The sequence below is a fragment of the Schistocerca nitens genome, chromosome 6 (genome assembly GCF_023898315.1).
Source record: "Schistocerca nitens isolate TAMUIC-IGC-003100 chromosome 6, iqSchNite1.1, whole genome shotgun sequence".
NCBI lineage: Eukaryota > Metazoa > Arthropoda > Insecta > Orthoptera > Acrididae > Schistocerca > Schistocerca nitens.
This window is the reverse complement of record NC_064619.1, coordinates 657,860,197-657,886,879: the sequence shown is the minus strand read 5'-3', so window position 1 is coordinate 657,886,879 and position 26,683 is coordinate 657,860,197. Positions and strand designations below refer to the sequence as shown.

Sequence of the window (26,683 nt, the reverse complement as noted above, 5' to 3'; positions counted from 1 at the left end):
TGGCCTGGTGTCTGGGAACGAGCATCTCGAAAATGGTGAAGCTGCTCCGATTTTCACGTGCCACTGTCATGAGCATCTATCGGAAGTGGTTGAAAGATGGTGAAATTACGAGCAGGCGACAAGATGTTGGACGTCTACGTGACATCACATAACTTGGAGGTGGAAAGCTTTCCCTCTCTGTAAAGGAAGATATACGGCGATATGCGACTGACGTGATGACCAAGTGCCCAGACGAACTTTCGCGGATTGAGTTACGAATGCGGGGACTCAACAAATGAACACCATGAAGTGTTTAGTAACAGGCATGTGAGTCTCGACCTGATTGTTGTTAACTAATGGGCACGTCACTGTTCGATTTTAATTTCCTGGTGGCGTTGCAGACTGAGGTAATCAAGCAATAATGAGGGCACTCTTGTCCTCCCCTTGGCCGACGTGTACGGATACTTGCCGTCGGCGGAGAGCTTTCTGATGGAGTTCTACTGGACATCAACCAGGAGAGCGACATGCCACAACGGTTGTGACTACGTTGGTGTGCGGGGCACTCACTGAGTTGAAACTATGGACTTCCACGTGTCGTCGTTGCGGCCAAGGAATGTTATTGGGTTCCTCCCGTGGCAGTTAGATGTACCGGGTGATCAAAAAGTCAGTATAAATTTGAAAACTTAATAAACCACGGAATAATGTAGATAGAGAGGTAAAAATTGACACATGCTTGCAATGACATGGGGTTTTATTAGAACAAAAAAAAAAATTGCTAGACGCGTGAAAGATCTCTTGCGCGCGTCGTTTGATGATGATCGTGTGCTCAGCCGCCACTTTCGTCGTGCTTGGCCTCCCAGGTCCCCAGACCTCAGTCCGTACGATTATTGGCTTTGGGGTTACCTGAAGTCGCAAGTGTATCATGATCGACCGACATCTCTAGGGATGCTGAAAGACAACATCCGACGCCAATGCCTCACTATGCCTCCGGACATGCTTTACAGTGCTGTTCACAACATTATTCCTCGACTACAGTATTGTTGATGGTGGACATATTGAGCATTTCCTGTAAAGAACATCATCTTTGCTTTGTATTACTTTGTTATGCTAACTATTACTTTTCTGATCAGATGAAGCGCCATCTGCCGGACATTTTTTGAACTTTTAATTTTTTTGGTTCTAATAAAACCCCATGTCATTCCAAGCATGTGTGTCACTTTGTACCTCTCTATCTTCATTATTCCGTTTTAAAATTTATACTGACTTTTTGATCACCCGGCGTTTTAGGTCGGTTGTTCTTCGAAGTAATCTTATTGATTAAGTCATTTATGCCGCGTCACCAACTCACCAGTTACCGTGTTCCTTGCTTTAATATTCAGTTGGTGGAGTCTTGTTCGTGTTTGCTGATTTTGTTTTACAACATCTGTTGCTCTATTGTCGGGAGATCCCAGTGCTACACCAAAGTCAGCAACACATATCGATACCACAGACGTTAGAGAGGTTTCGCTGCAAACCGCAATGACAAATCGGAGGCGCTCCTGAAGACCAGTGTCTCGTAGCCCTATTACCCGACCTCGTTGAAACTCAGTGAGGTGTTGACAATGGCGTCTGTGTCGCCTTAAAGGCCTTTTTGACGAACGTCAACTCACCACGTCCAGTCTCAAAGGTAACGAACGTTCACGACCGTTACAGCGTGTATTTAAAGCAAACCTGAATTTCATCCTCATAATAGCGCTACTAGCGCCACTCTTACGCTACTGACGCGAAATTTGAATAGACGCCACTGTTCAGATGTAGGAACACGCTTACCAACTTTCGTTCTTTTCCCACAACTTTTTCTTGGTGCTGCGTTTCTTTTCCGTCAGTGTACATGATCCAATGACATTAATGTGACCACTGCCTATGTTTGACGTCAACGTGAAATAACCATTCACAGACGGAAGGTGGCAGTAGTTGTGTTGGCTGAAGAGCCAACACCGTGTTACTAGAGGAGGCCGAAGTGCACGCTTTTTAGCTCAGGCAGGCTGGCGTGAGGAGGGAAGAACTATACTGACGTGAGGTCTGGAACATGACAAGGAGTTAGAATTCAGAAAGCGGACGTAATTAGTTTCATACTTAACTTTAATCCATTAATGATGAACGTCGCTCTTGACGGTACATGAGTCACAATATTATCTGTTCAGAATAGTAACTGAATATGGTGCCTTGCTAGGTCGTAGCAAATGACGTAGCTGAAGGCTATGCTAAACTGTCGTGTCGGCAAATTAGAGCGTCTGTAAACAGTGAACCAGAGTCTAGACTAGACCTGCCGTGTGGCGGCGCTCGGTCTGCAATCACTGATAGTGGCGACACGCGGGTCCGACGTATACTAACGAACCGCGGCCGATTTAAAGGCTACGACCTAACAAGTGTGGTGTCTGGCGGTGACACCACAGCAGTACTGGCATTTGAGTGCATATAAAAAATGGGAGGGGGGGGGGGAGGGGGTACGGGGGTGCGAGTAACAGTGCAGTCATTGTGATGCGGAAACGGGGCGATTCACCTCAATTCCAAAAGAGCATGATCATTAGCTTCCTGGCCAAAGGGTGCATCATGCGCCGTAGATGTCAAGGCTGAATGACAGCTGCAGAGATGTGTACGGGCGGCGGCTCAACGACTGTTCAGCAAATCTTGCTGCGTATGGGCCTCCGAGACAGGCTCGTGGTTCGTACACCCGTGCTGACTGCTGTACATCGGCGACGAAGGCTGGAATTTGCACGCCAGTACCACAACTGGACGTCCACTGAGATGGTCTGTTTATGCTTCATCAGAGAAAACATCCTGCTGTATTGTTGAAAGGTTCCAAGGCAGCGGAGGGAGCATTATGGTCTGGGGAGTGTTTTAGTGGTATTCCCTGCATGGCCTCGTCATTCTGGAAGGCACAGCGGATCAACACAAATATGCATCTACCCTCGAGGACCATGTCCACCCGTACATGCAGTTTCTTTCTCCTTGGCACGTTGGAATCTAGCCACAGCACAATGCAACGTCTCACACAGCTTGCCGTATACACGTGTGATTTGAAGAGAACCGCCGGCCGAAGTGGCCGTGCGGTTAAAGGCGCTGCAGTCTGGAACCGCAAGACCGCTACGGTCGCAGGTTCGAATCCTGCCTCGGGCATGGATGTTTGTGATGTCCTTAGGTTAGTTAGGTTTAACTAGTTCTAAGTTCTAGGGGACTAATGACCTCAGCAGTTGAGTCCCATAGTGCTCAGAGCCATTTTTTGAAGAGAACCAGCACGCATTTACCGTAGTCTCCTGGACACCAAACTCCCCGGATTTAAACCCAATCGAGAATTTGTGGGACCATCTCAATTGGGCTGTACACACCACGGATTCTCAACCGAGAAACCTAGGGCAGCCAGCACTGAAGTCGTCATGGCTCCACATCCCTGCCAGTACCTTCCAGAACGTCAACAGCTCTCTTCCTACATGTCTCGCAACGGTCCACACTGTAAAAGGTGATTATTCAGGCTTTTGACAGGTGGTCACATTAATGTGACAAAAAAAAAGAAAAAACTCTGCCCGAACAGGCCATGAGGATCCAACGGCACTGACCGGCTGCCGTGTCATCCACAGCCCACAGGCGCCGCTGGATGCAGATATGGAGAGGCATGTGGTCACTACACGACTATGCACTATGTCAGTTAACGAGACCGGGGCTGCTACTTCACAATGAAGTAGCTCCTCAGTTTCCCTCACAAAGGCTGAGTGCACCCGCTTGCCAAAGGCGCTCGGCAGACTGGATGGCCACCCGTCCAAGCCTCCTTCAGAAGGACATCCAAGAACTCTATCAATCAATGCCAAGCCGAATAACTGCGAGCGTAAGGGCCAGAGGTGGACCAACACGTTATTCACTGCACAGTTTGTGAACCTCTTTCTCTTGACTAAATTATTCAATTTTTTCTGAATATGTAATCATTTGTTTGCCTGTACATGTACATCACATCTACCGATTTCCGTCCCATTCGGGTAATTCCTTTGTGGTGCGTCTTTTCTTTTTTCTTACATCGTCTGCAGTAGGGGCAGATGATGTAAGTTGGTTTGCCTGTCTTAAGGTACACGAAATTCTTTCTGGTCCCATTTTTTTATTTTTTGCGCCCTGCTAATGTGTTAGGCAGTTATGAGTTTGTATTTTCTCCTTAAGTCTACTCAGACTCCTTCATGGTACAGGAGTTCGTAAGGAGAAACAACTTTAACTTATACAGGGCGTTACAAAAAGGTACGGTCAAACTTTCCGGAAACATTCCTCACACACAAAGAAAGAAAATATGTTATGTGGACATTTGTCCGGAAACGCTTACTTTCCATGTTAGAGCTCATTTTATTACTTCTCTTCAAATCACATTAATCATGGAATGGAAACACACAGCAACAGAACGTACCAGCGTGACTTCAAACACTTTGTTACAGGAAATGTTCAAAATGCCCTCCGTTAGCGAGGATACATGCATCCACCCTCTGTCGCATGGAATCCCTGATGCGCTGATGCAGCCCTGGAGGATGGTGTATTGTATCACAGCCGTCCACAATACGAGCACGAAGAGTCTCTACATTTGGTACCGGGGTTGCGTAGACAAGAGCTTTCAAATGCCCCCATAAATGAAAGTCAAGAGGGTTGAGGTCAGGAGAGCGTGGAGGCCATGGAATTGGTCCGCCTCTACCAATCCATCGGTCACCGAATCTGTTGTTGAGAAGCGTACGAACACTTCGACTGAAATGTGCAGGAGCTCCCTCGCGCATGAACCACATGTTGTGTCGTACTTGTAAAGGCACATGTTCTAGCAGCACAGGTAGAGTATCCCGTATGAAATCATGATAACGTGCTCCATTGAGCGTAGGTGGACGAAACTAAAATGAGCTCTAACATGGAAATTGAGCATTTCCGGACACATGTCCACATAACATCTTTTCTTTCTTTGTGTGTGAGGAATGTTTCCCGAAAGTTTGGCCGTACCTTTTCATAACACCCTGTATTTGAAAATATTTCTGCTGTCTCTCAGACATTTTACTTCCACGTCTTTATACACAGAGTGAACACATTCTTTTTACATTCAAGTGCCGGTTCTGTTTAGGACTTGCGTTCGTACATCGACAAGAGCCGTCACGGAGTGATCTACTTCAGCCTGGGCTCCATGGTGAAGACCAGCTCGTTACCGGCGGAGAAGCTGCGCTCCATCATCGATGCCTTTGCTGCGGTGCCGCAGAACGTCCTGTGGAGGGTGGACCCGTCCTCTCTGCCACCGCTGCCACCCAACGTCAGGGCAGAGACGTGGATGCCGCAGAATGACATACTCAGTAAGAGTTCCCAGCAAGGCAGCCAGTCCGTAAATACTGTTTTATTCCAGTGGCAGGCATTCTCATCACAGGGAATTCTGTTTAATTCTGGGAATTAATTAGGTGAAACAGACAAATTTACAACAATTATTACACCTAACATTATCCAGCAAGAAGTGTGTGTGATGTATGCATCTGGTCAGATTTGAACCCAAAAAAGACTTAAATACGTGGATGTTTCAAATTGTCGCTTGCAGTTCTCACGCTCGAAACCATCTTGTAAGCTCCCGAGAAAACACTACTGTCTGTGAATGAAGGTTACATTAGTAGTTCATTGGGATAATGCAGCCAGTCTACAAAGGAAATTGCTTACAAAATCCTGATACTACCCATCCTAAGATATTGCTTAAGTGATTGGGATCCCTACCAAATAGGATATTAAACTATACAGAAAAGTGCAGCACATATCGTTACATGTTTGTTTGTTCCATGCGAAATTATGCTAATGCTGGCTAATGTCTGAAGATGAAACTCTCGCAAAACACTGCTTACAAAGCTTTAAGAACCAGTATTTAGTAAGAAATCTAAGAATATACTACAGCCCCTATGTAGGGTTCACCCTTGTAGGGTTCACAAAGATGAGATTAAACTAATTACAACGTATGCAGATGCATTTAAGCAGTCATTTTTCCCACACTCTGTAGGCAAACAGATCATAAAGAAAGCCTATCATGAACAATAGGAATGGACTTCACAGCCATTAGCAGATTGTGAATGTATGGTGTCTGACATCCATGTAAATGAGGAACACTACTCTAAACAATGGCAAAGCTTGATTGATGTTTAAGCAGCCAATCACAGCTCAACTTTCAGGACATATGGCGATGGTCACAGCTTTAAACATAAACCAGCTCCATATCCTCACCTGGCGAGGGTCGCAGTGAGAAGCATGGTGAGCAGCGATGCTGTAGGCTAAATGTACCAGCAAGACTCAGCGACAAGCAAAGGTCCCGAGTTCGACTCTCGGTCCAGCACACAGTTTTAATCTGCCAGGAAGTTTCATGTCACTGACAGATTAGTTACTCAGGTGGATCCAATGAGAAGTCAACAAGGAAGTCATTGAGCTCTTCTCACGGATTTATGCTGCTGTCACTACCTCTCTGCAAACAACACAATAGTCCCTGCCTTCTTTCATAGTAGCGAGTCCACCTCTCTTGGCATTTTGGGTCAATTCTGAATTATTATGTGTGTGTCCGGATACATTTGACCAGATAGTCTACGGGATGGTTATCGTGAAACTTTCGCTACTGAGCCAATGTAGACAAAAACTATATACCATATGTGTAGCAAACTTTATAGGAATCATGTTCAGACTATGCACCGCAGGATTTATGTTGTTAGTAGTGTTAGTGTCATGACTTGCCTTTAAGCAGTGGTACTGGTATGGCAATGTGGAGCGGAACCGTGTGCATCAGTGTGAATTACGGTTGGAGACAGTCAACATGAGTCTGGACAAGATGAGCAAGGCCTTAGTTGTGAAGCTGTTTTATCAAAACAACATCAGTAGTGGTGCTGCTCTTCATGAGTATCGACGCCACAAAGGAATACAAAGAGGTCTTCTTTCTGCACCAGGGTTGAAGAACATGTTTCGGAAGTTTGAATTAAATGGCGATTTGGGAATTGCTCATGGGAGAGGCCAACAGCCAATTGCACCACAAATTCTTCTATATCTATATCTAAATACATCTACTTATATACTCCACTATCCACCAAGCAGTGGGTGGCGGAGGGCACAATTCGTGCCAAAGTCATATTTCCCCCCCTCTGTTCCTCTAGTGGATTGCGCGAGGGAAAAACGACTGTCTGAACGCCTCAGTACGAGCTCTTATTTCCCTTATCTTTGAATGGTGATCATTGCGCGATTTGAAAGTTAGTGGTAATAATATATGCTCTACATCCTCGGCGAAGACCAGACTTCGGAATTTAGTGAGCAACCCCTTCCGTTTAGCGCGTCGTCTAGCTGCCAGTGTGTCCCACTTCAAACTTTCTATGATATTTGTAATGCTCTCACGATGGCTAAATTTACCCGTCTCGAGTCTTGCCGCTATTCTTTGGACCTTCTCAATCCTGGATCAGACCCAACTGGTAAGGGTCCCATACAGACGAACAATACTCTAATACTGGATGAACTAACATATTGTAAGCAATTTCCTTTCTTGAATGCCTGCATCGATTCAGGATTCTACCAATAAACTGCAATCTAGAGCTTGCCTTGCCCGTTACTTGTGTAATCTGATCATTCCATTTGAGATCATTTCGAATAGTCACACCTAGATACTTGATGGATGTTACCGCTTCCAAAGGCTGGGCATTTATTTTGTATTCGTACATTAATGGGGATATTCGCCTTGTTATACGCAGTAGGTTACACTTACTAATATTGAGAGATAATTGCCAGTCATTAGACCACTCATTTATTTTCTGCAAATCCTCAATGATTCATTCACAACTTTCATGTGATACTACTTTCCTGTAGACTACAGCATCATAGGCAAACAGTCTAATGCCGCTATCAATACCATCAACCAAATTGTTTATGTAAATCGTAAAAATCAGCGGACATATTACGCTGCCCTGGAGCATACCTGAATTTACGCTTGTTTCTGTTGAAGTCACCCTCTGCTGTCTGTTAGAAAACTTTCTATCCAATCACATATGTCATCATATAGACCATAAGCGCTCACTTTTTGGAGCAAGCGATAGTGCAGAACTGAGTCGAACACCTTTTGAAAGTCGAGAAATATGGCATCAATCTGGGAGCCGGTATCTAGAGCCTGTTGTATATCATGCACAAAGAGAGCCAGCTGTGTCTCGCATGACCGCTGTTTCCTAAAACCTTCTTTCCGAAAAACTTCTTGAAGAATTTCCTGTTGCCATGGCTGAGAATGCTGGATGTTGAAGATCAGAATAGAGAGGGAGGTAGCCAAAACCCCACCTGAAATGTTATGGTCAACAACAGAGCAATCTATAATGCGATTCCAGGATGACGTGGATGCAAATAGTCGTCACAGTGAGCAACGTTTGTATTATGGAATGTCAACATGCTATTAAAAAATTATACCCTATCATGTGGAATTTAAAATTTGTTTCTTTCAGTGTTTCATTCAGAATTTCTCTTCTGCATGCACTTACAAATGTTTCCAGGAAGTTCCATTGTCTGGCGACCTCTTGGTTTTCACAGGGGCCTTTTCAAGTAGCCAGAGTTCAATTACAACAACCCCATATGTATCCATGCGCACCCTGATATTCCTTACGGTATTCTGTGCCCTGAGTCGCAGAGACTTAGGCGTGTGTTCCTTTCCTCCTCTAGGCACTTTTTGTGATATATATGTGTGACGATATGGAACTGTTTGTGTTTTAGTTGGGGTGGGACAAATTTGCTGTCAGGATATCTATTCTATTCAGAAGTGTGTCACTACATTGTAGAAGATGGGGAATGTTCAGAGCACTTCTCATTCAAGGGGAGAGTGGTCATAAAAATGAGTCACTCTCGGTTTCAGACCACCAAAACGTGCACGTCCTCATAACGCATGGTGGACTGATGGGCATCCAGGAGGCTGTGATGGCAGGTGTACCAGTGCTGGCGGTGCCTCTGTTTGCCGACCAGTACCTCAATGCAGAGAGGGTCGCTGCCTCAGGCAGCGGAATCTGCCTGCACTTTGAGGACCTCACCACACAGACGCTGAGGGCCGCGCTCGATGCTCTCGTCAACGACACCAGGTAAAGCCGCCAGCCCGCTCTGCATCCGAAACATTCACTGTGTCCTACATTCTCACCAACCTTCATCACCCAGTGTTGGCCTATCTCAAATATTCTTAAAACTTGTAAGAATTTTTTATGGTAGAAGCCCTTTCCTATTACACTAAATTACCTCACCTTGATGTTAGCACTACCTCAGAGGTGGTCTCACAAGACTGGAAAGGGAACTTGTCTTAATTGACAAATGGATAAGATCATGCAAGTGTGATTCAGGTAAGCTGTTCGCTTCAACTATTTCTGGAACCAGTTAAGATATCGAGAGTCTGTTTTCACCTAAAAAACTGTGAAAAAATCCTTACCAAATGACTTTTAACGTGAGACTTCCTGGCAGATTAAAACTGTGTGCTAGACTGAGGAGTTTCAAAGGAATGAGACAAGGTACTGGCAGAATTAAAGCTGTGAGTTGTGCTTGGATATCTCACATGGTAGAGCACTTGCCCAGGAAAGGCAGAGGTCTCGGTCCAGTGCACAGTTTTAATCTGCCAGGAGGTTTCGTATCAGTTCCGTGTAGAGTGAAAATTTCATTCTGACATGCACTGTCATTTCATAGTTATATAAATTACAGAGATATTGGTATCAACTTCACTTTCACAAAAGAAACTACAGTAATTTCTGCTGCCACTATCGTAGTTGTAAAATGTACAAATTCCAAGGTGTTTTACTCTTCAGAATCAGATTACCAGTTTCAGAGTAAGTATATTATTTAGAACTAAGGTTTTATTTGTTTTGAAAATGAAACCGATTGCTGTCTCAAGCGAAAATTAGAATTGTTGTACCAATATGGAACTTCCTCAAACAGTACTCTAAGCTAGGTAACATTGGCTGCAGGCACAAACAAATGACTATCAGCTGAAGCCTTCCAATTTTTGCCCCTTCTACCAATTCAGTACTATAGTCTGATTACAGTTGTTACCTGTTAGTTGACGCCTGTCGCTTGCGGCTGCAATATTGCCACATCAGCTGCAACTGAGTAATAGGCGACACACCGACAAGGTATGTCATTGGACAAGTGCTGTTATGTGTAATGTGGAGTAATGTTGCAACCAGCCACCATGAGGCATGGAGGGAATGCCATATGCTCTGTTGACAGCTGACCAATGAGTGAACTGCGGCAAATGACACATTTTGTTGCACGAATTTAAATTCGTATCCTAACCTAAACACAACCTCATGATGTACAATGTATCTTGTGAAAACAGCGGTTAGCACCTTGTGGCAGAGCTATTAACCATACTCACTTTGTTCATAGAAATTAAAGCTAACTTCTAAAAGCAAACTCAAGACAGATAAAATAAAACTGTAATTTCTCAGTTTCATTGGTTATCTGACACTGTCCTCACAATAACTACATGATCTGACATGTTAACAACTAGTGAGTAGTGGTGGTTGATGCTGTTGTATGTTACACACGTCACAGGAAATGTTTTATGGACTGAAGTATTTTTGTATTTAAAACCAAGGCTCTGCAGAACCACTTGCAATGATGTTTAACTGCCTTAAAAGTTCAGTGTCACACAGTGTCATGCAAAGCTTATATAATGTAGGCCGATCTCTACGATGAAAATGATTTATTGTGTATGTTAAGCTTAAGCGCATCTTACATTAGAAGATCCACATTTGTTATGTGTTTCTGAATAATTCTGCACTTTCCTGGCATATGAAGACAAGAGCGCCCTGCTTCACTTCCATCCTTCTCGTATACTTCTTCACCGGTACAAAGTATGGCCATTTCACTAAAGTTAACCACGGCTGCGGTTTGCATGAATACTTTGGGAACTGATAACGCACTGTCCTGTGTGAACAAACTGTTGCGAATGAGGTGCGGCATGATGACCACACAGAATTATCAGTGGCCAACGGTTGAGTTGTCTCCCATGTGAGCGCAAACGCATGGGGCATCGGGCGAAGCGCTGTAATCTACCCCCTCCTTCTTAGTTTCAGCTGTTGTCCACAGTGTGCAAAGTCATTTCTGAAGATTTGAGAAGAGTAAGATTACAATAAACTTTTTAGTTTACTCTTCTTTTCTTGTAGAGTTTGCTCCAGCTCTTCTTGCCTAGGGGTCTGATTCTTGAAGCTGAAATTATCGCATTTCAGGTCCTCATGGTTGAATTGATCTAAATAATTTTGAAGATTGTTGCAGCAAAATTTTTGTTTTTACGTTAATTTATTTTGTCACATTTTAGTATACCACACAGTCTTTTGATTTTTCCTATTAACAAAGCCAAAATTCCATTGTTTTCCTTAAATACAAAAATACGTCCAATCACATCAGAAGCATGTTTACTACTACATACTTCACTTTGTAGTAATAACAATATTCCAAATGGTTTACAGTTTTTCTTGACAAATGAATTTATATTAGTTTCGATAATTATTTTATAAATGAATCTAGAAATAAACATAATAAACGGTACTAGATTGTGTAATTAATAACAAAAATGTTAAGTGTGCCAAATAATTCATAATTTCAAATATATCTAAAAAAAAATAATTTTAACTGTATATTCAGAACTAGTATTTATCAATTATAACATCCCAAAAACAATTCCTATTCATAAATTTTAGTTTGAAATGTAACATATTGTGTATAAAATTATATGATATTTTTCAGAAAAACAGCTGAGATAATACTGACTTGTCCAAAATTAGAAAAATATTACTAGTATCGACTACTACAGTTGAGGAAATGTAATGCTAGAGGAGGACATCCCATTACAGTGCGATGCAACGAAGCAGACGCAATCCTTCAGTTTGATACTTCCACACGAAGTGGACACGTTTTGTAGCCTTTTGTTCAAGTGTCTGAAATTCTAGTCAGAGCTATTTAAGAACGTTTATATTGTGGACCAAGAGAAATAAAATTGGCACTTAATGAAATGTGGAAAGTCTTGGTAGCAATTTAATTTATTGACGTATTTTGGTACATCATCATTGGAACATAGCCGTGTTAAAAAAAAGTAAGAACTACAATATGAAATCCCACAAAACAATTAATGCACAATGGTCAGTACTTACAAAGGAATAAAAGATTGAGCCGAGAGTGGGCAAATAAGGTAATGAAAACAGTCCATACAAGTGCAAAGCATAGTGCCAGACTGTACATAGAGACCAGTAGGGGTGAGGAAAACAAGTGCCATCATCAGATGGTGTTGGCAACTAATACGGCACATGAATGACTAACAAACAATATAACCAACAAGAGATACATACACCAAACATCGATTATGTACTACACAATTTGTAAACCATAGAGGAATCATGCAGACATACTGTTTTTAAAAAATTGTGTGGAGCACAGGATCGCAATAAATACCATAATTCAACAAAGTATACAGATTTCATACGGAAGCATAGTAGCTACAATTACTTAACACAGGGAAAGTATCAATAAGATTATTTGTATGAAGCTATGTTGCATTCTACACTCACAGTGTAGTCATTTATGAACATAAATTGTATTGCTTATGTATTTCATGTCTTTCACGTTGTTATAATTTAATCTTATTGATACTTGCTCTATGTTTAGTAACTGCAGCAGCTAACATTCCATATGAAATCTGCATATTTTATTATATTACTTATAGTTATTCTCTCTATCACATAGATTTTTAAAATACTATGCCTGTATGATTCTTACATGGTTTTCAAATCAATCCTCAGTGGATGATCTCCTGTTGGTTACATTTTTTGATAATCATTTATGCACTGTATTAGTTGCCAATGCCATCTGCTGATGGCAGTTGTTTTCCATGCCACTGCTTATCTGTATGTACAGTTTGGCACTAGACTTCATACATGTATTGGCTGTTTTCAATACCTTTCGTGCAAGAGGGCCCATACAAAAATTTGTAGTGGTGACCGACACCTAGGGGCACGGAATATTTTTAATTTTGACACTCCTCGCCCATCATGGTACTTTGCTTGAGCTCCACTGGAACCGTGCATGTCCATGTGAATGTTCCCCAGAGCGTAATGGAGCTGCCACGTGCTTGTCTCCATCCTGTAGTACAGGTGTCAAGGAGCTATTCTTCTGGAAGACAACGGATTCACGCCCTCCTTTAGGCATGATGAAGAAAGTATCAGAATTCATCAGATTGTGTAGCACTCTGCCATTGCGCCAGCATCTTTTGCCTTTGGTCAGGTGCCCATTTCAGTGTAGTTACTGATGCCGTGGTGTTAACATTGACATGTGCATTGGTCGTCGGCTATGGAAGTCGATCATTAGGAGAGTTTGCTGCACTTTAGTTCAGACATGTTTGTGCTATGCCTAGCAATAAAGTGTGATGTTAGTTCCACCACAGTACGCCCCTGTCCTGTCTTACCAGTCTTACCAGCCTGCGACATCCACCATCTATAATGAGTGGTGGCTGTCCAACTGCACAATGTCTTGTTGTGGTTTCAGCTTGGTTTTGCCATGTGTTGAATTCACTCACCACAGCACTACTCAAGCACCCAACAAGTCGTGCAGCTTCCCAGATGCTCATGCCAAGCCTCCACGCCATCACAGTCTGCCCTTGGTCAGTCTCAGATAGATCATTCACCTTCCCCATTCTACACACTGATGCTGCATGCACCATGAGTAGCAGTCATTCCTCGCCAGGTGACTTGCTATCGCCTGTACAGGTTTATATCAGTAGTAGGTCGGTAGACTTAATGTTCTGGCTGATCAGTGTAATAGCTCTGTGGCTTTTCATATTGTAACTCTTCCTTTCCTTTTTAACACAGCTAAGCTATGATGATGATGATGATGATGATGATGTATCAAAGCACATCAATAAATTAAACTGCGACCAAGACTTTCTACAATTCACAAAGTGCCAATTCCACATGGTCGCCCATCTCATACACAGAAGCACATATCTATGAAGTACAGACAAGAGAAATAAAAATTATAATACCTTTTAATATCATATGAGAAAGCATGTAAGTTTCCAAAGTAATTGGTACTATACATAAGTACACACAACAGATTTATTAATAATCATATTTTGCAATCTTTGTATAGTATTTGGTTCAGAATACAATTTAAAATTTTTGCCTCACCTTCAAGACTGCTCACGATGAAACATTATATCTGTTTTGTAAATTGTTGTGCAGTTTTTGATATATTTTGGTATAAATCCTGGAAAAAATTGCAGTGTTGGTCTCATTTATTGATTAAAGATCTCACGCAATGTGTAATACAGTTGTAGCGTTCACAATACGTACTGCATTTTCTACACTGGTTTTGATAGGTTTATGCAAAATTTCAATTTTAGATGTTATAAAGGATGATACCGTGATGATGTCACAAGCTTTCAGGCATGACAGAGTGAAGGGTATACATCTCAGTTTGAGGTAAGAGACCCTGGACCAGGAATGACTGAGTCAAAAGTTACAAGTGAAAATTGTGCTCATACTTCTGACTGTGGACCTCTTCTACTGCAATCTCTTTGATTTCCATATTTTGCAAGGTGTTAGTGTGGGCCAAAAGAAGAAAAATATGTCTAGTAAACATTGGGTCTGAGATGCATGTCCTAAGACCTATGACCGCTTGTTCACCTTCACAACTGTGAAACCTCTTCTGCTGAATAAGTTCTCATTGCTCCTAAGGTAAGCATTTTAGAGCCCGTGTTTACTGGGAATGGTTTTGTTGTTTCAGTCTATAGTACCTCCTCCCAAAATAGGAAAGCAAGGACCTTGGATAGAAGAAGTCCACTGTCAGAGTTGCCAGAACGATTTTCTCTTATAACTTTTGACTCAGTCGTTTCTCGACCAGGGTCTCTTGCCTCAAATAGATACAGTTACTCTTTCCCACCATTCTTGAAAGTTTGTAGCATCATCACAGAACAAACTATGTAGACTCAAAAGCACATTCTACCACTATTTTTTTCCAAGATAATTGGTTGCTGCATGTGTCTTTAGCATCATCTACAGTCACTAACCTTTCAGGAAAGGCCTCATGAGATATTTCTTTAGAGAAAATGCTGAATCTCCTAGGAAATCATATGGCCACATTTACGCAGTGTCGACACCTATCCGTCTGCGGCATCGCTGGGCCTGAGGGTAACATTACAGGGTGCCACACTTTTGCACCATTACAGAGGAAGATCGTAGACACTTTTGAGCCAAATTTCAAACTTATCCGTCACAACAAGAGGCAATTGCAGCATTTCTAAATTGTGATCCTTCAATGGTGTTGTACAGTGTACATTTCTATGTTACACAAGAAACGTGTAAAAAAATCGATACAAAAATATATTAAAAAATACAAATAATGCAGATATTCTGTATTACTGTCTCATACATTTTTCATTTACATTTCTGGTACCATATTATTATAGTACCTTACCTTCATGTGTTATGTGGAAGTAAAACAACACACTTAAAAATATGAATATGTGTTTGTGAATAGGAGTCACTTAGTTCATCAGTGATGTTAAGTAAGCTCCATTTCATGCCACATCAGTTGCTCACTGTGTGCAGGTATCGGGAGCAGGCGAAGCATCTGTCCCTGCTGTTCCGCGACCGCCCTCGGCCGCCACTGGAGGAGGCGGTCTACTGGGTGGAGTACGTGCTGCGCCACCAGGGGGCACCACATCTCAGGTCCGCCGCCCTTGACCTCACCTGGTACGAGCTCCTGCTCCTCGATGTTGCCACCTTCCTGGTGGCAGTGGCACTGACTCTGTGCCTTATCTTCTGCCAACTCACATCATACCTTAAACGCAATTTCAGCCAAAAACAGAAAGTTAAAACTAACTGATCAGTGAAATTTGTCTCAACACTTTCAGCAGATCGCTATCTCCTTTACCAAGGAATATGGGAACAGCCTTCCCGACATCTCCAAAAGCATTTTCTATTTAATGAAAGGCATCTTAGTAAATAAAATTCTACAAGGGTAGCCCAATACGTTCTTTGGGTGGTATTGCGACAGCATAGAAAGTATGGGCAAAATGTGGTATGTGTATTCAATTTCAAAATTATTTACATTAGCTGAAAAACACTTTCAGCATCAGTTACTCCTCTGGTGGAAACTCTGGAAAGGTTTCATCTGGAATTGAGTGTAGCATCGATGTCAGATATTCGATATCCATTGAAATGTGATGCAAGAGCTGTGTACTGAGACTACTGTGATGGCCGACCCAGCTTTGAATGGAACTGGTTGTACCAAGCCTCACCCTGTATTATGATGATTTGCAGGAAAGACGATTCTACAGATACATGAGGCAATGAAATCTCTAGCAGTTACCAGTTGTGATGTCTTCTACCTGTCACATCCTCCACTTACCCTATCCTTGTGAATGATGGCATGAGCACTAGCCTTGTTAATGCCAAATTCATCAGATACCTATCTCACTGGCCATTCCAATACCATATGGGATGTAGGAGGGTTGAATGCTTAAATGCTTCTGTGAATGCTGTGATTAGTGAAATCTTGTCTTGGCAGAGTCAACATGGGAGATACATAGGGAGCTAAAGTCTATTCCTAAATCCTTTACTTCATACTGGTTCTTGAAACTTTGTAAATAGACTTTCATGGGATAACTGGCATCTATCTTCAAGTTTATACCAGTTCAGATGTTTCAGCATTTCTGTGGAATTCTCCTAGGAGTCAAATATACCTTTGACTATTTGTGCTGCTCTTTTTTTTATATACTTTTAATATCCTCTGTTATTCCTCTTTCTTACGGGTCCCACACATATGAGAAATATTCTAACAACTCCTTGAGTGCAAGGTCACAAGTTCAGTGTTTAGTAAGGCTCATTTAAAAGTGTTGTGTTAACAATTATGACAGGAAAAATATTAGTTCCTAATGACTGGATGTGAGCATCAGGAGGGCGAAGGAAAATGAGTGTCCGGGAGATGCAGAGATCAACCATCTGTGAGATGTATGTATTACACTTCACGAAATGGACATTACCGTCATTCAAGAAATGTTCAAAATAAACTATTAACTTGCACCATGAACACTGAATGAAAAATGGCACATCACAGTGATCACAAAGGTTCACACCATCAAGATCAAAGGTGAACTACTTGGGAGGTGCAAACAGTGCAAGATGTTCAGCTACATATCCACCCTTAAAGAATGCATATATTGGTGTAACAGGGTGAAGACAACTGATGGAATGTGGTGGCATCAGACAGAATGCGACACAGTCTGTCATGGAGCATAAGCTCCAACTGGCTATCTTTTAAGGTGTAGCTGCAGATAGTGTGGTAATATATTTTACACACATGGAAAAAAACAAAGATCCAGAGACTGTGTTTGGCCAGTTGTTCCAAGTGGTGTGGATTGCAGTGTCACACACTTTTCAGAAGAGATAGTTTGCTCTAAAGGAGAATGATTTTTGTACACAGACCAGGAATCAAGGAATCAAGCAAAAGCAAGTTATTTTGACTAGCTCTTGGCCAAAAGCAGTGTTCATACCATAGTTGTAGTTCTCCTACACCCATTTTCCCAGTCTTGTTTGCTGTGACATAAATATTTCCTTCTGCCTTTGCGAGATCACATACACAAGAAACAATCATAGGAGGCAGAGCATCTCCAACTACTTGCAGCACAATAAATAACTTTCCAGTCAATTTAGCATCCAGATGAACAGTTACCATAATTGTATTTGAATTTGTTAAGGCATTGATGTTAGTTCAACTTGATACAACTCTCTCAGTACCTCTAATTCCCAGGGCTTTTAATCTCATGCATTTCCACTTCAAATCCCAATTGGTCAGAGCTGAAAACAAACTCTTTACTGAACAATTGGTTAAGTTTGTTTATCTCATCTAAAAAAAATTTTGGGTCAGTTCCACAGTCTGCTGTGCATTGTCAAATTGGTGCTTTGTTTGACATTTTGTTATCTTCTGTCTTCTGATTCTGTAGCGCTGTTTCAATTTATGCAAACACCCACTGCTTCCCTTGAAATCACTGTAATATATATCATGTGCAGTTTGATGTGCATAATGTTATATGTGCATAATGTTATAGGTCTGCCCATCCTGTAAATTGTATCTATCATCCTTGAAATGCCAAAAAACACCAGTTTTTGTAACAAGTGCACTTTCTTCTCCCTTGAAAATCCATAGTTTTTCTTAAGCACTATGTGGTCATATTGCTGTGCACTTATTCAAAATCTGTTCATAATTTTTTTTTTGCTATGCTGCGGGTAATTATGTTTAGTAACTGCTCCTTGTACAAGAATTGTCCTTTACTATATTTCATGGGAGACAGGATTTGTGGCTCCCTGTCTGACAACGATGATAAACTACTTGGCCCAACACCTGTTTCAGTATCACATTCACTTTTTAAGCATGTGTCATCATCATCATTGTACTCCTCATCTACATTGTCTGCACAGTCAAGCGTATATGACATCGCACATTCCACTGACTCATCTTGCAGAAAGGCTAACCTTTGATCTGCTACTTCTTTCTCACTCTACAAAATTCCTTGGGTTCTTTTCTGATGAAATGTTAACTTTGGCAACTGTTGTTGTAGATATAATGCAAAGTTTGGTCTGTTTAGTGTTGCCATTGCTCTGCTTTGTATGAACACTACTAACACTGTAGCACCTCATCAGCTACACGGTTCAACTATGCTCCACAGCCTTATCTGAGCTCATTGTATGCCTTCAGTCCTGCCCTCTGTTGCCATTAGAAGCCAATATTGTGGTTAGATGGTAGATAATATGTGCGGTTTCAAATGACGTAAATATCATTAGCCTTTTGCGAGCTTCCACTCAAGGGGTTCATTGTAAGATGTGATGCACAAGTGTTTTGTAAGCAGTGTCCTTTATAGACTTATTGTAGAAACTCAAAGAATGGTACCACTTAAAGCACACACATGGAATAGTTCTTAAAGCATGACATCTGTATTTAGGAAATAACAAAGGGCATTGTATAGACAGAAAAGACAGACATTTCACTTCAGCACATCCCCCAAATGTTGATATTGCTAAAAATAGTACTAGACACATTGCAGTTAATGATTTTAAATATTCAAGTTGAACATGTGGCATTATGTTGGTGAGAATATCTGCAATTTGTTTATTGCCAGGTACAAGTCCAATAGCTAACTGGCCTTCTTGAATTTTCTCACAGACGTAGATCATATGTATGTCAATGTGTTTTGATCTCTTGTGCAATTCAGAGTTTTTGGCCAGTTTAATGGCACTTGCTTTGGGGGGGGGGGGGGGGAGATTAGTGTTTAACGTCCCATCGACAGCGAGGTCATTAGAGACGGAGCGCAAGCTCGGATCTCGGATGAGGGAAGAATGGGGAAGGAAATCGGCCGTGCCCTTTCAAAGGAACCATCCCGGCATTTGCCTGAAGCGATTTAGGGAAATCACGGAAAACCTAAATCAGGCCAACGGGATTGAACCGTCGTCCTCCTGAATGTGAGTCCAGTGTGCTAACCACTGCGCCACCTCGCTCGGTCGGCACTTGCTTTATCAACAAAAACAAAATGAACACTCTCCAGTTGGGAAATTTTTTCATAGAGTTTTCATAGCCATATTGCTTCTCTTGCCCCTTCACTGTCTAACATCTACCACAACAAAGGTCAAAATTTAATAATGATTGTGGTGTTGCTCACGCTGCTAAATACTGCATTTTCAGGTAACAACAAAGTTATTATGTGGCAGGTGTCATTAGAGCACAGTTAATAAAGTCATTTCATGTAATAATGAATAAACTAGGCATTCATCTTTTCGTGTTTCCCACGCTGGTCTCGTAAAATCATGGCTCAATCGTCGAAAATCTAGGTGGTGATGATTCCAAGCTCGGATGCAAAGACGCTTAGGTTTTATTCTGCTATATTCAAAAGTTTTGTAGATGTGTTTTACAAACCATTTTCGAAGATTACACTTTTGCAGGACAATGGTGATGTAAAAAAAAAAAGTAATCAGCACTCCGAATTTAAGTTACACTTCCTTTTAATGGCTTTTATTGCAATATCACGTAACATACAAAACATCACTTCACAATACAAAACATACTTGAAAACATTATCCTCACTGTTAAAGTTCACATTTTATAAGCTGACTACGTTATGCGTCTTTCCAACATGACGTCCAAGACTTGACTTTCTCAAGGTCCGACTCTCTAACAAACTAATAATCGCTTACGCGCCCAAAAATCAGAGTTACAAGTACGACAAAGATCATAGTGACAAAAGAAAGAATACACATAAGAAAAATATTATTGCAACATAAACATATCGATGTATCAAAGTAATTACTCCACTAACTGAGCAGTGAGTTGCTGGATCAGTGGCATAAGCAGCATCAGTATATATCTCAAGTCTTCCGTCTGTGGTCAGTCATGTGTCAAAATATTTAGAGAATCCTCAAGAGAATCATTGGCCTTTGGTAAAAAATATGTCAAAGGTTCAGTGTCATTGGGTATGAAGTACATAACTAGCCATGCAAATGGATGGCAGTGCATTGGTTGGCAAGGAAGGGAGGGGGTGGGGGGGGGGGGGCATGTAGACATGCAGAGATGGAGATTGCGTCGCTCGAGGCAGGGCCAACAGTGTGGTCAAAAATAATAGTGGGGACACTACCTTGTACATCACCAGGCACAGCTGCCACCAGCAGCTGACAGGAATACTCTCATGAAGCTTGCAGCCCAATGTACATCTGTGGAGTAAAGCTGAAATAGTTTTTTATATATTTTTTGATATTTTTATGTGAAGAAACTCTTTCCACTTTATTCCACAGATGTATGTTGGGCTGCAAGTTTCAGGACGTCACCTCTATCAGCTGCTAGTGGTTTTTGTGCCAGATGAGGTCCAAGGAGGTGCCCCGCTGTTAGTTCTGGCCAACCTGTTGGCCCCTGTCCAAGGCAGGACAGTTGCCACCTCTGCATGGCCTCCCCCTGCCATCCAATGCAAGGCATCCATCTGTCCACATTCCTAGTGCCAATGTCAGCAGAACATGCTGTCAGCAGCCAAACCAGAGATACAAGAGTGGCAAAATGCTGCAGTGTGTTCTGCCGTCTGTTCCTGTGTCCACCACTGCTCTGCCCTCTACCAGGCACCTCACTGCCTTCACGTGTTCTGTGGCTGCTGCCCAGTGCAAGCAGTCCTGCTGTGTAAGGCCTCCTCTCTTGACCCCAAGTCTGCCCTTGCCACTAGCAGCAACTTAAACTCCTCCACTGTCCCATCCTGAGATGGCTGGATCAGCCTCTTGCCCTCCTCCTGTCCAGAAGAGCTCCTGGTGCCTCAATGAGCAGCCGACTCACTCCAGTCACATTTTCAGGCTGTCTGAACACCATATCAGTCCAGCCCTTCATGGCCATTACTTTATAGGTGTGGGCCTTTATGAATGTGATGGCAGTATGCCTAAGGCAGGTAGGTGAGTGCCTCACTGTGAGAACAGCTGTGGCAACTGCAGTCTCCACGTTCAGCTGCGCGGCCACCTCCTACTCACACTCTGCCTTCCAGGGCAGGGGGTGGGGAGTGAGAGGTGGTGGGGGGGGGGGGGGGGGGCTTGGAGGATGTACAGGTAGGCCAGCAGCTGGCGCAGTACTGGACCCTCGATGTTTATGATAGTGATTTGCCCAGTGCCAGCCTCCAGATGCCAGCCTGCCTAAGGGTGGTGCCCACCCACAGCTCCTCCACTGCCGCCTCTTGTGGTACCTAGATAAGCTTCTTGTTCTTTTGGTGTCCAACAAGGCTCAAGAGCACCTCAGTCAGCAGTTGACTCACTTTGATCACATCCTGAGGCTGTGTGTGCACCTTGTCAGCCCAGCCCTTCGTAGCCATCACCTCATGGGTACAGGTCTTCATGAATGTGATTGGCAGACTGTCTGAGGCTGGTGCGAACAGCTACCCCACTGCCCCCTCTGAAACGCCTGGCTCAGCCACATGCACTTCTCCTGTCCAGAAAGGCCCGTGAACACCTCTGTGAGCAGCTGACTCATTTCGATCAGATCCTCAGGCTGTGTGTGCATCGTACAGCCCAGCCCTTCGTGGCCGAAACCTTGTGGGTGCAGGTCTTCGTGAATGTGATGGCAGTCTGCCTGAGACTGTTGCAGGAATACCTCAGTGTGAGAACAGCTGTGGGAGCTGTGTTATCTACAGGTAGCTGTGTGGCCACATTTGTCCACACTCTGCCTTCAGAACCAAAATGCTACATTTATCTGTGGCAGTTGGAGGACTGGAAGATGTACAGGTGGGACAATAGCCCTGTCAATACCAGGACCTTGATGTCTGTGATAGTGACCTCACCACTGATGATCTCCAGCATATCATAGCGGAACATGGCCTCGAAGACCAGACTTCTACCAGCCAGAATGACCCTGTGTGCCACCAGTTGAGTGTCCCCCATCAACAAGGTCATCACAGCATCACCTCTGCCATTCAGTAGGATACCTGGTCTATAGTGGCATTCTGCTGAAATTCCTTATTAGGTTCCATCCTTACTGATGCTGTGAGTGCAGCAATGCAGCAAAAGAACTTGTCTGTGCAGCAGCAGCTGGGGGGACAGGGGAGGGGGGGGGGTGGGGGAAGACTGGTCCATGTACAGGTATGATAGCAGCTGTCACAATTGACGTCGAAGTCTGTGGTAGTGACCTCACAACTCCTGGCCTCCAGTATGACATGGTGGAACGTGGCCTCAAAGACTGGGCTTCTAGTAGCCAGGATGGCCTTATGTGCAGCCAGATGCATGTCTGTCACCACCAAAGTCACCACAGTGCATCTGTGGTATCTAGTAGGGTACCTGGCTCTACAGTGGCAGTCTGCTGAACTTGCTTACTAGATGCCATGGTAGTTGATCCTTACTGACACTGTGGGTGCAGCAGAAGAACATTTCTCTGTGCTGCAGTGTGTGTGTGTGGGAGATGGGGGGGGGGGGGGGGGGGGAAGAGGTAATACTGGACTGGAGAATGTACAAGTAGGATACCAGCTGCCACAGCACCAGGACCTGGATATGTCTGATAGTGACCTCACCACTGCTGGCCTCTAGCACTCCATGGTGGTACATGACCTCAAAGACTGGGCCTCTAGCTGGCAGGGTGGCCCTGTGTGCCACAAGTTGCCTGTCACCTGCCACCAAAGTCATCAAACTGCCATCTTTGGCACCCAGTAGGGTATCTGTCTCAGTACCAAGACCCTCAATGTCTGTGACATTGTGGGTGTAGCAGAAGAACATTTCTCTATGCTGCAGTGTGTGAGGGGGGAGGGGGGGGGAGACGAGGGGGGGGGGAGAGGTAATACTGGGCTGTAGCGCATCATGGCGGAACACAGCCTTGCAGACCGCACTTCCAGCAGGCCCTGTGTGGAACCAGTTGCATGACCCCTCACCATCAAAGTCACTACAGTGCCGTCTCTGGCATTCAGTAGGCCCCCAGGCTTTAAAGTGGCAGTTTGCTGATGTTCTCTATTAGGAGCCACTATGGCACTGTGTGTGATGGGCAAAAGAACTTGTCTGTGCAGCAGTTAGGAGGGAAGGGGGGTTTTGGAGGACTGGAGGATGTAGAAGTAGGCCAGCAGCTGTCTCAGTACTGGGACATGGATATCTGTGATAGTGACCTCGCCACTGCCGGCCTGTAGCAAGTCATGGCGGAACGTGGCCTCAAAGACTGGGCTGCTAGAAGCAATGATGCCCTTGTATGCAGCCAGTTGCATGTCCCCTGCAACCAAACCTCAGTAGCATCTCTGGTATCCAGTAAGTGACCTGAGTTTACGGTGGCACTCTGCTGAACATCCCTGTTAGGTGATTTAGTAGTTGATCCTTACTGACTCTGTGGGTGCGGCAAAAGTACTTCGTTGTGCAGCAGTGTGGGGGAAGAGGGGGAGGGGGGTGGTTGGACGTCTGGATTATACACAGGTACGCTAGTAACTGTCTCAGTAACCGGTCCTGGAGGTCTGTGATAGTGACCTCGGCATTGTTGGCCTGTAGTATGTTACGGTGGAATTTACCCTGGAAGATAGGGCTTCCAGCAGCTAGGGTGGCTCAGTGAGCCATCAGTTGTGTGTCCCCACCGCCCCCAAAGTCACCACAAAAAATTTGTCTATTGCAGTAGTGTGGGTTGAGGGGTGGTTTTGGAGAACTGGATGATGTACCGGTAGCCCAGTAGCTGTCTCAATACTGCAACCACGATTTCTATGATAGTGACCTCGCCACTGCTGGCCTGGAGCATGTCATGATGGAACATGATCTCAAAGACTGGGCTTCTAGCAGCCAAGATTGCCCCATGAGCAATCAGTTGCTTGTCCCCCACAACCAGTCACTACTGTGCTGTCTGTGGCATCTAGTAGGGCACCTTGGTATACAGTGGCATTCTGCTGAACCTCCCTGATAGGTGCCAGAGCGGTTGATCCTTACTGACACTATGGGTGCAGCAAAAGAACTGGTCTGTGCAGCAGCAGCATGGGGGTGGAGGGCTGGAGGACTGGAGGACTGAAGGGTGTACAAGTAGGAAAGCAGCTGCCTCAGGACGGGGACCAGGATGTATGTGATAGTGAACTTGCCAATACTGGCCTCCAGCATGTCATTGTTGAACGTGGACTCGGAGACTGGGTTTCTAGTTTCCAGGGCTGCCCTATGTGCTGCCAGTTGCGTGTCCCTCACCACCAAAGTCACCATAGCACCATCTCTGGCATCCAGTAAGGTGCCTAGCTCTATAGTGGCTGACTGCTGAACTTCTTTCTTAGGTGCCATGGTAATTGATCCTTATGCCATTATGGGAGTGGCAAAAGAATGTTCCCTGTGCTGCAGCATGTGGGTAAGGGGGGGGGGGGGGGGGAAGAGGGGAAAGGTGGTGTTGGCGGACTTGTGTTGTAAAAGTTGGATACATGTATACAAGCAGCTGTCATAGATGACCTAAAAGTCTCTGATAGTGATGTCACGAATGCTGGGCTCTTGCATTTCATGGCATTAAGGGGCCTGAAAGACAGGGCTTCTAGCAGCCAGGAAATCCCTGTGTGCCCCCAGTTGCATATCACTCACCAGCAAAGTCACCACAAAGAACTTATCTGTGCAGCACTTGAGGTAGGGGGTGGTGGTGTGGGGGGGGGGGGGGGGGGGAGAGTGTTTTGAGGACTGGACAATGTGCAAATAGCCCAGTAGCTGTCTCAGTAGTGGGATCTCGATGTCTGTGATTGTGACCTCACCACTGCTGGCCTGTAGCACATCATGGCCAAACCTGGCCTTGAAGATCAGGATTCTAGCAGCCAGGAGGTCCCTGTGAGCAATCAGTTGTGTGTCTACCACCACCAACTTCATCACAGGGCCGTATTTGCTATCCAGTAGGGTAATTGTGTCTATAGTGGCAGTCTGCTGAACTTTCTTATTAGGTGACACGGTGGTTGATCCTTACTGATGCTGTGGGTATGGGAAAAATACTTCTCTGTGCAGATGCAAAGAGGTGGGGGGGGGGGGGGGGAGGGCGGGTTGTATGTGGTGGGGTTGGAGGACTGGAGGATGTACAAGTAGGATAGCAGCTGTCATAGTCGACCTCAAAGTCTCTGATAGTGACCTGACCAATGTTGGCCTCTAGCAAGTCACGGCGGAAAGGGGCAGGACTTCTAGCAGCCAGGAAATCCCTGTGTGCCACCAGTTACATATCAATCGGCACCAAAACACCACAAAGAATTTGTCTGTGCAGTAGTGTAGGGTGAGTGGTGATTTTTGAGGACTGGATGATGTACAAGTAGCCCAGTAGCTGTCTCAGTACTGGGACCTGGATGTCTGTGATAGTGACCTCGCAACTGCTGGGCTTACCACATCATGGCGGAACATGGCATTGCAGACCATGCTAGCAGCCAGGATGTCCCTGTGTGGAACCAGTGGCTTGACCCCCACTGTCAAAGTCACTACAGTGCTGTCTCTGGCATCCAGTAGGCCCCCGGGGTTTAAAGTGGCAGTTTGATGATGTTCTCTATTAGGAGCCACAATGACAGTGTGTGCGTGGGGAAAAATAAATTGTCTGTGCAGCAGTTAGGGGGGAAGGGGTTTTTTGGATGACTGGATGATGTACAAGTAGGTTAATAGCAGCCCCAGTACCGGTACCTGGATATCTGTGATAGTGACCTCACCACAGCTGGCCTGTAGCACGTTGTGGCAGAACGTGGCCACGAAAACTGGGCTTCTAGTAGCAGTGATGCCCTTGTATGCAGCCAGTTGCATGTCCCCCGCAACCAAAGTCACCACAGCATCATCCCTGGCATCAAGGCGAGACTTGGGTGTACAGTGGCAGTCTGCTGAACTTGCTCATTAGGAGTGATGGTAGTTGATCCTTACTGACACTGTGGGTGCGGGAATGAACTAGTCTGTAGAGCAATGCGGGGGGAGAGGTATTTCGGAGGACTAGACACTGTACAATTAGGTTAATAGCAGCCTCAGTACTGGGACTTGGTGTGTGACATCGACTTCACCACTGCTGGCCTCTAGCACGTCATGACAGAGCACGGCGTGAAAGACTGAGCTTGTAGTTGCCAGGATGGCCCTGTGTGCAGCCAGTTGCATGACCCCGAACACCAAAGACACCTCAGTGGCATCTCTGGTACCCAGTAAGTTACTTGAATTTACAGTGGCAGTCTGCTGAACATCGCTGTCAGGTGACACAGTAGTTGATCCTTACTCAC

General features: G+C 44.3%; 1 protein-coding gene across 1 annotated transcript in view; it reads left to right on the top strand.

The window, feature by feature from the left end:
• The window catches only part of LOC126263199 (UDP-glycosyltransferase UGT5-like), a 62,759-nt gene extending 45,913 nt beyond the window's left edge, over window positions 1-16,846 (top strand). The window contains exons 4-6 of the mRNA XM_049960260.1: window positions 5,093-5,315; window positions 8,855-9,074; window positions 15,579-16,846. Of these exons, the coding sequence (XP_049816217.1) occupies window positions 5,093-5,315; window positions 8,855-9,074; window positions 15,579-15,855 (720 nt within the window). The 3' untranslated portion in view covers window positions 15,856-16,846. The remainder of the gene's footprint in view (window positions 1-5,092; window positions 5,316-8,854; window positions 9,075-15,578) is intronic.
• The last annotated feature ends 9,837 nt before the right edge of the window (window positions 16,847-26,683 follow it).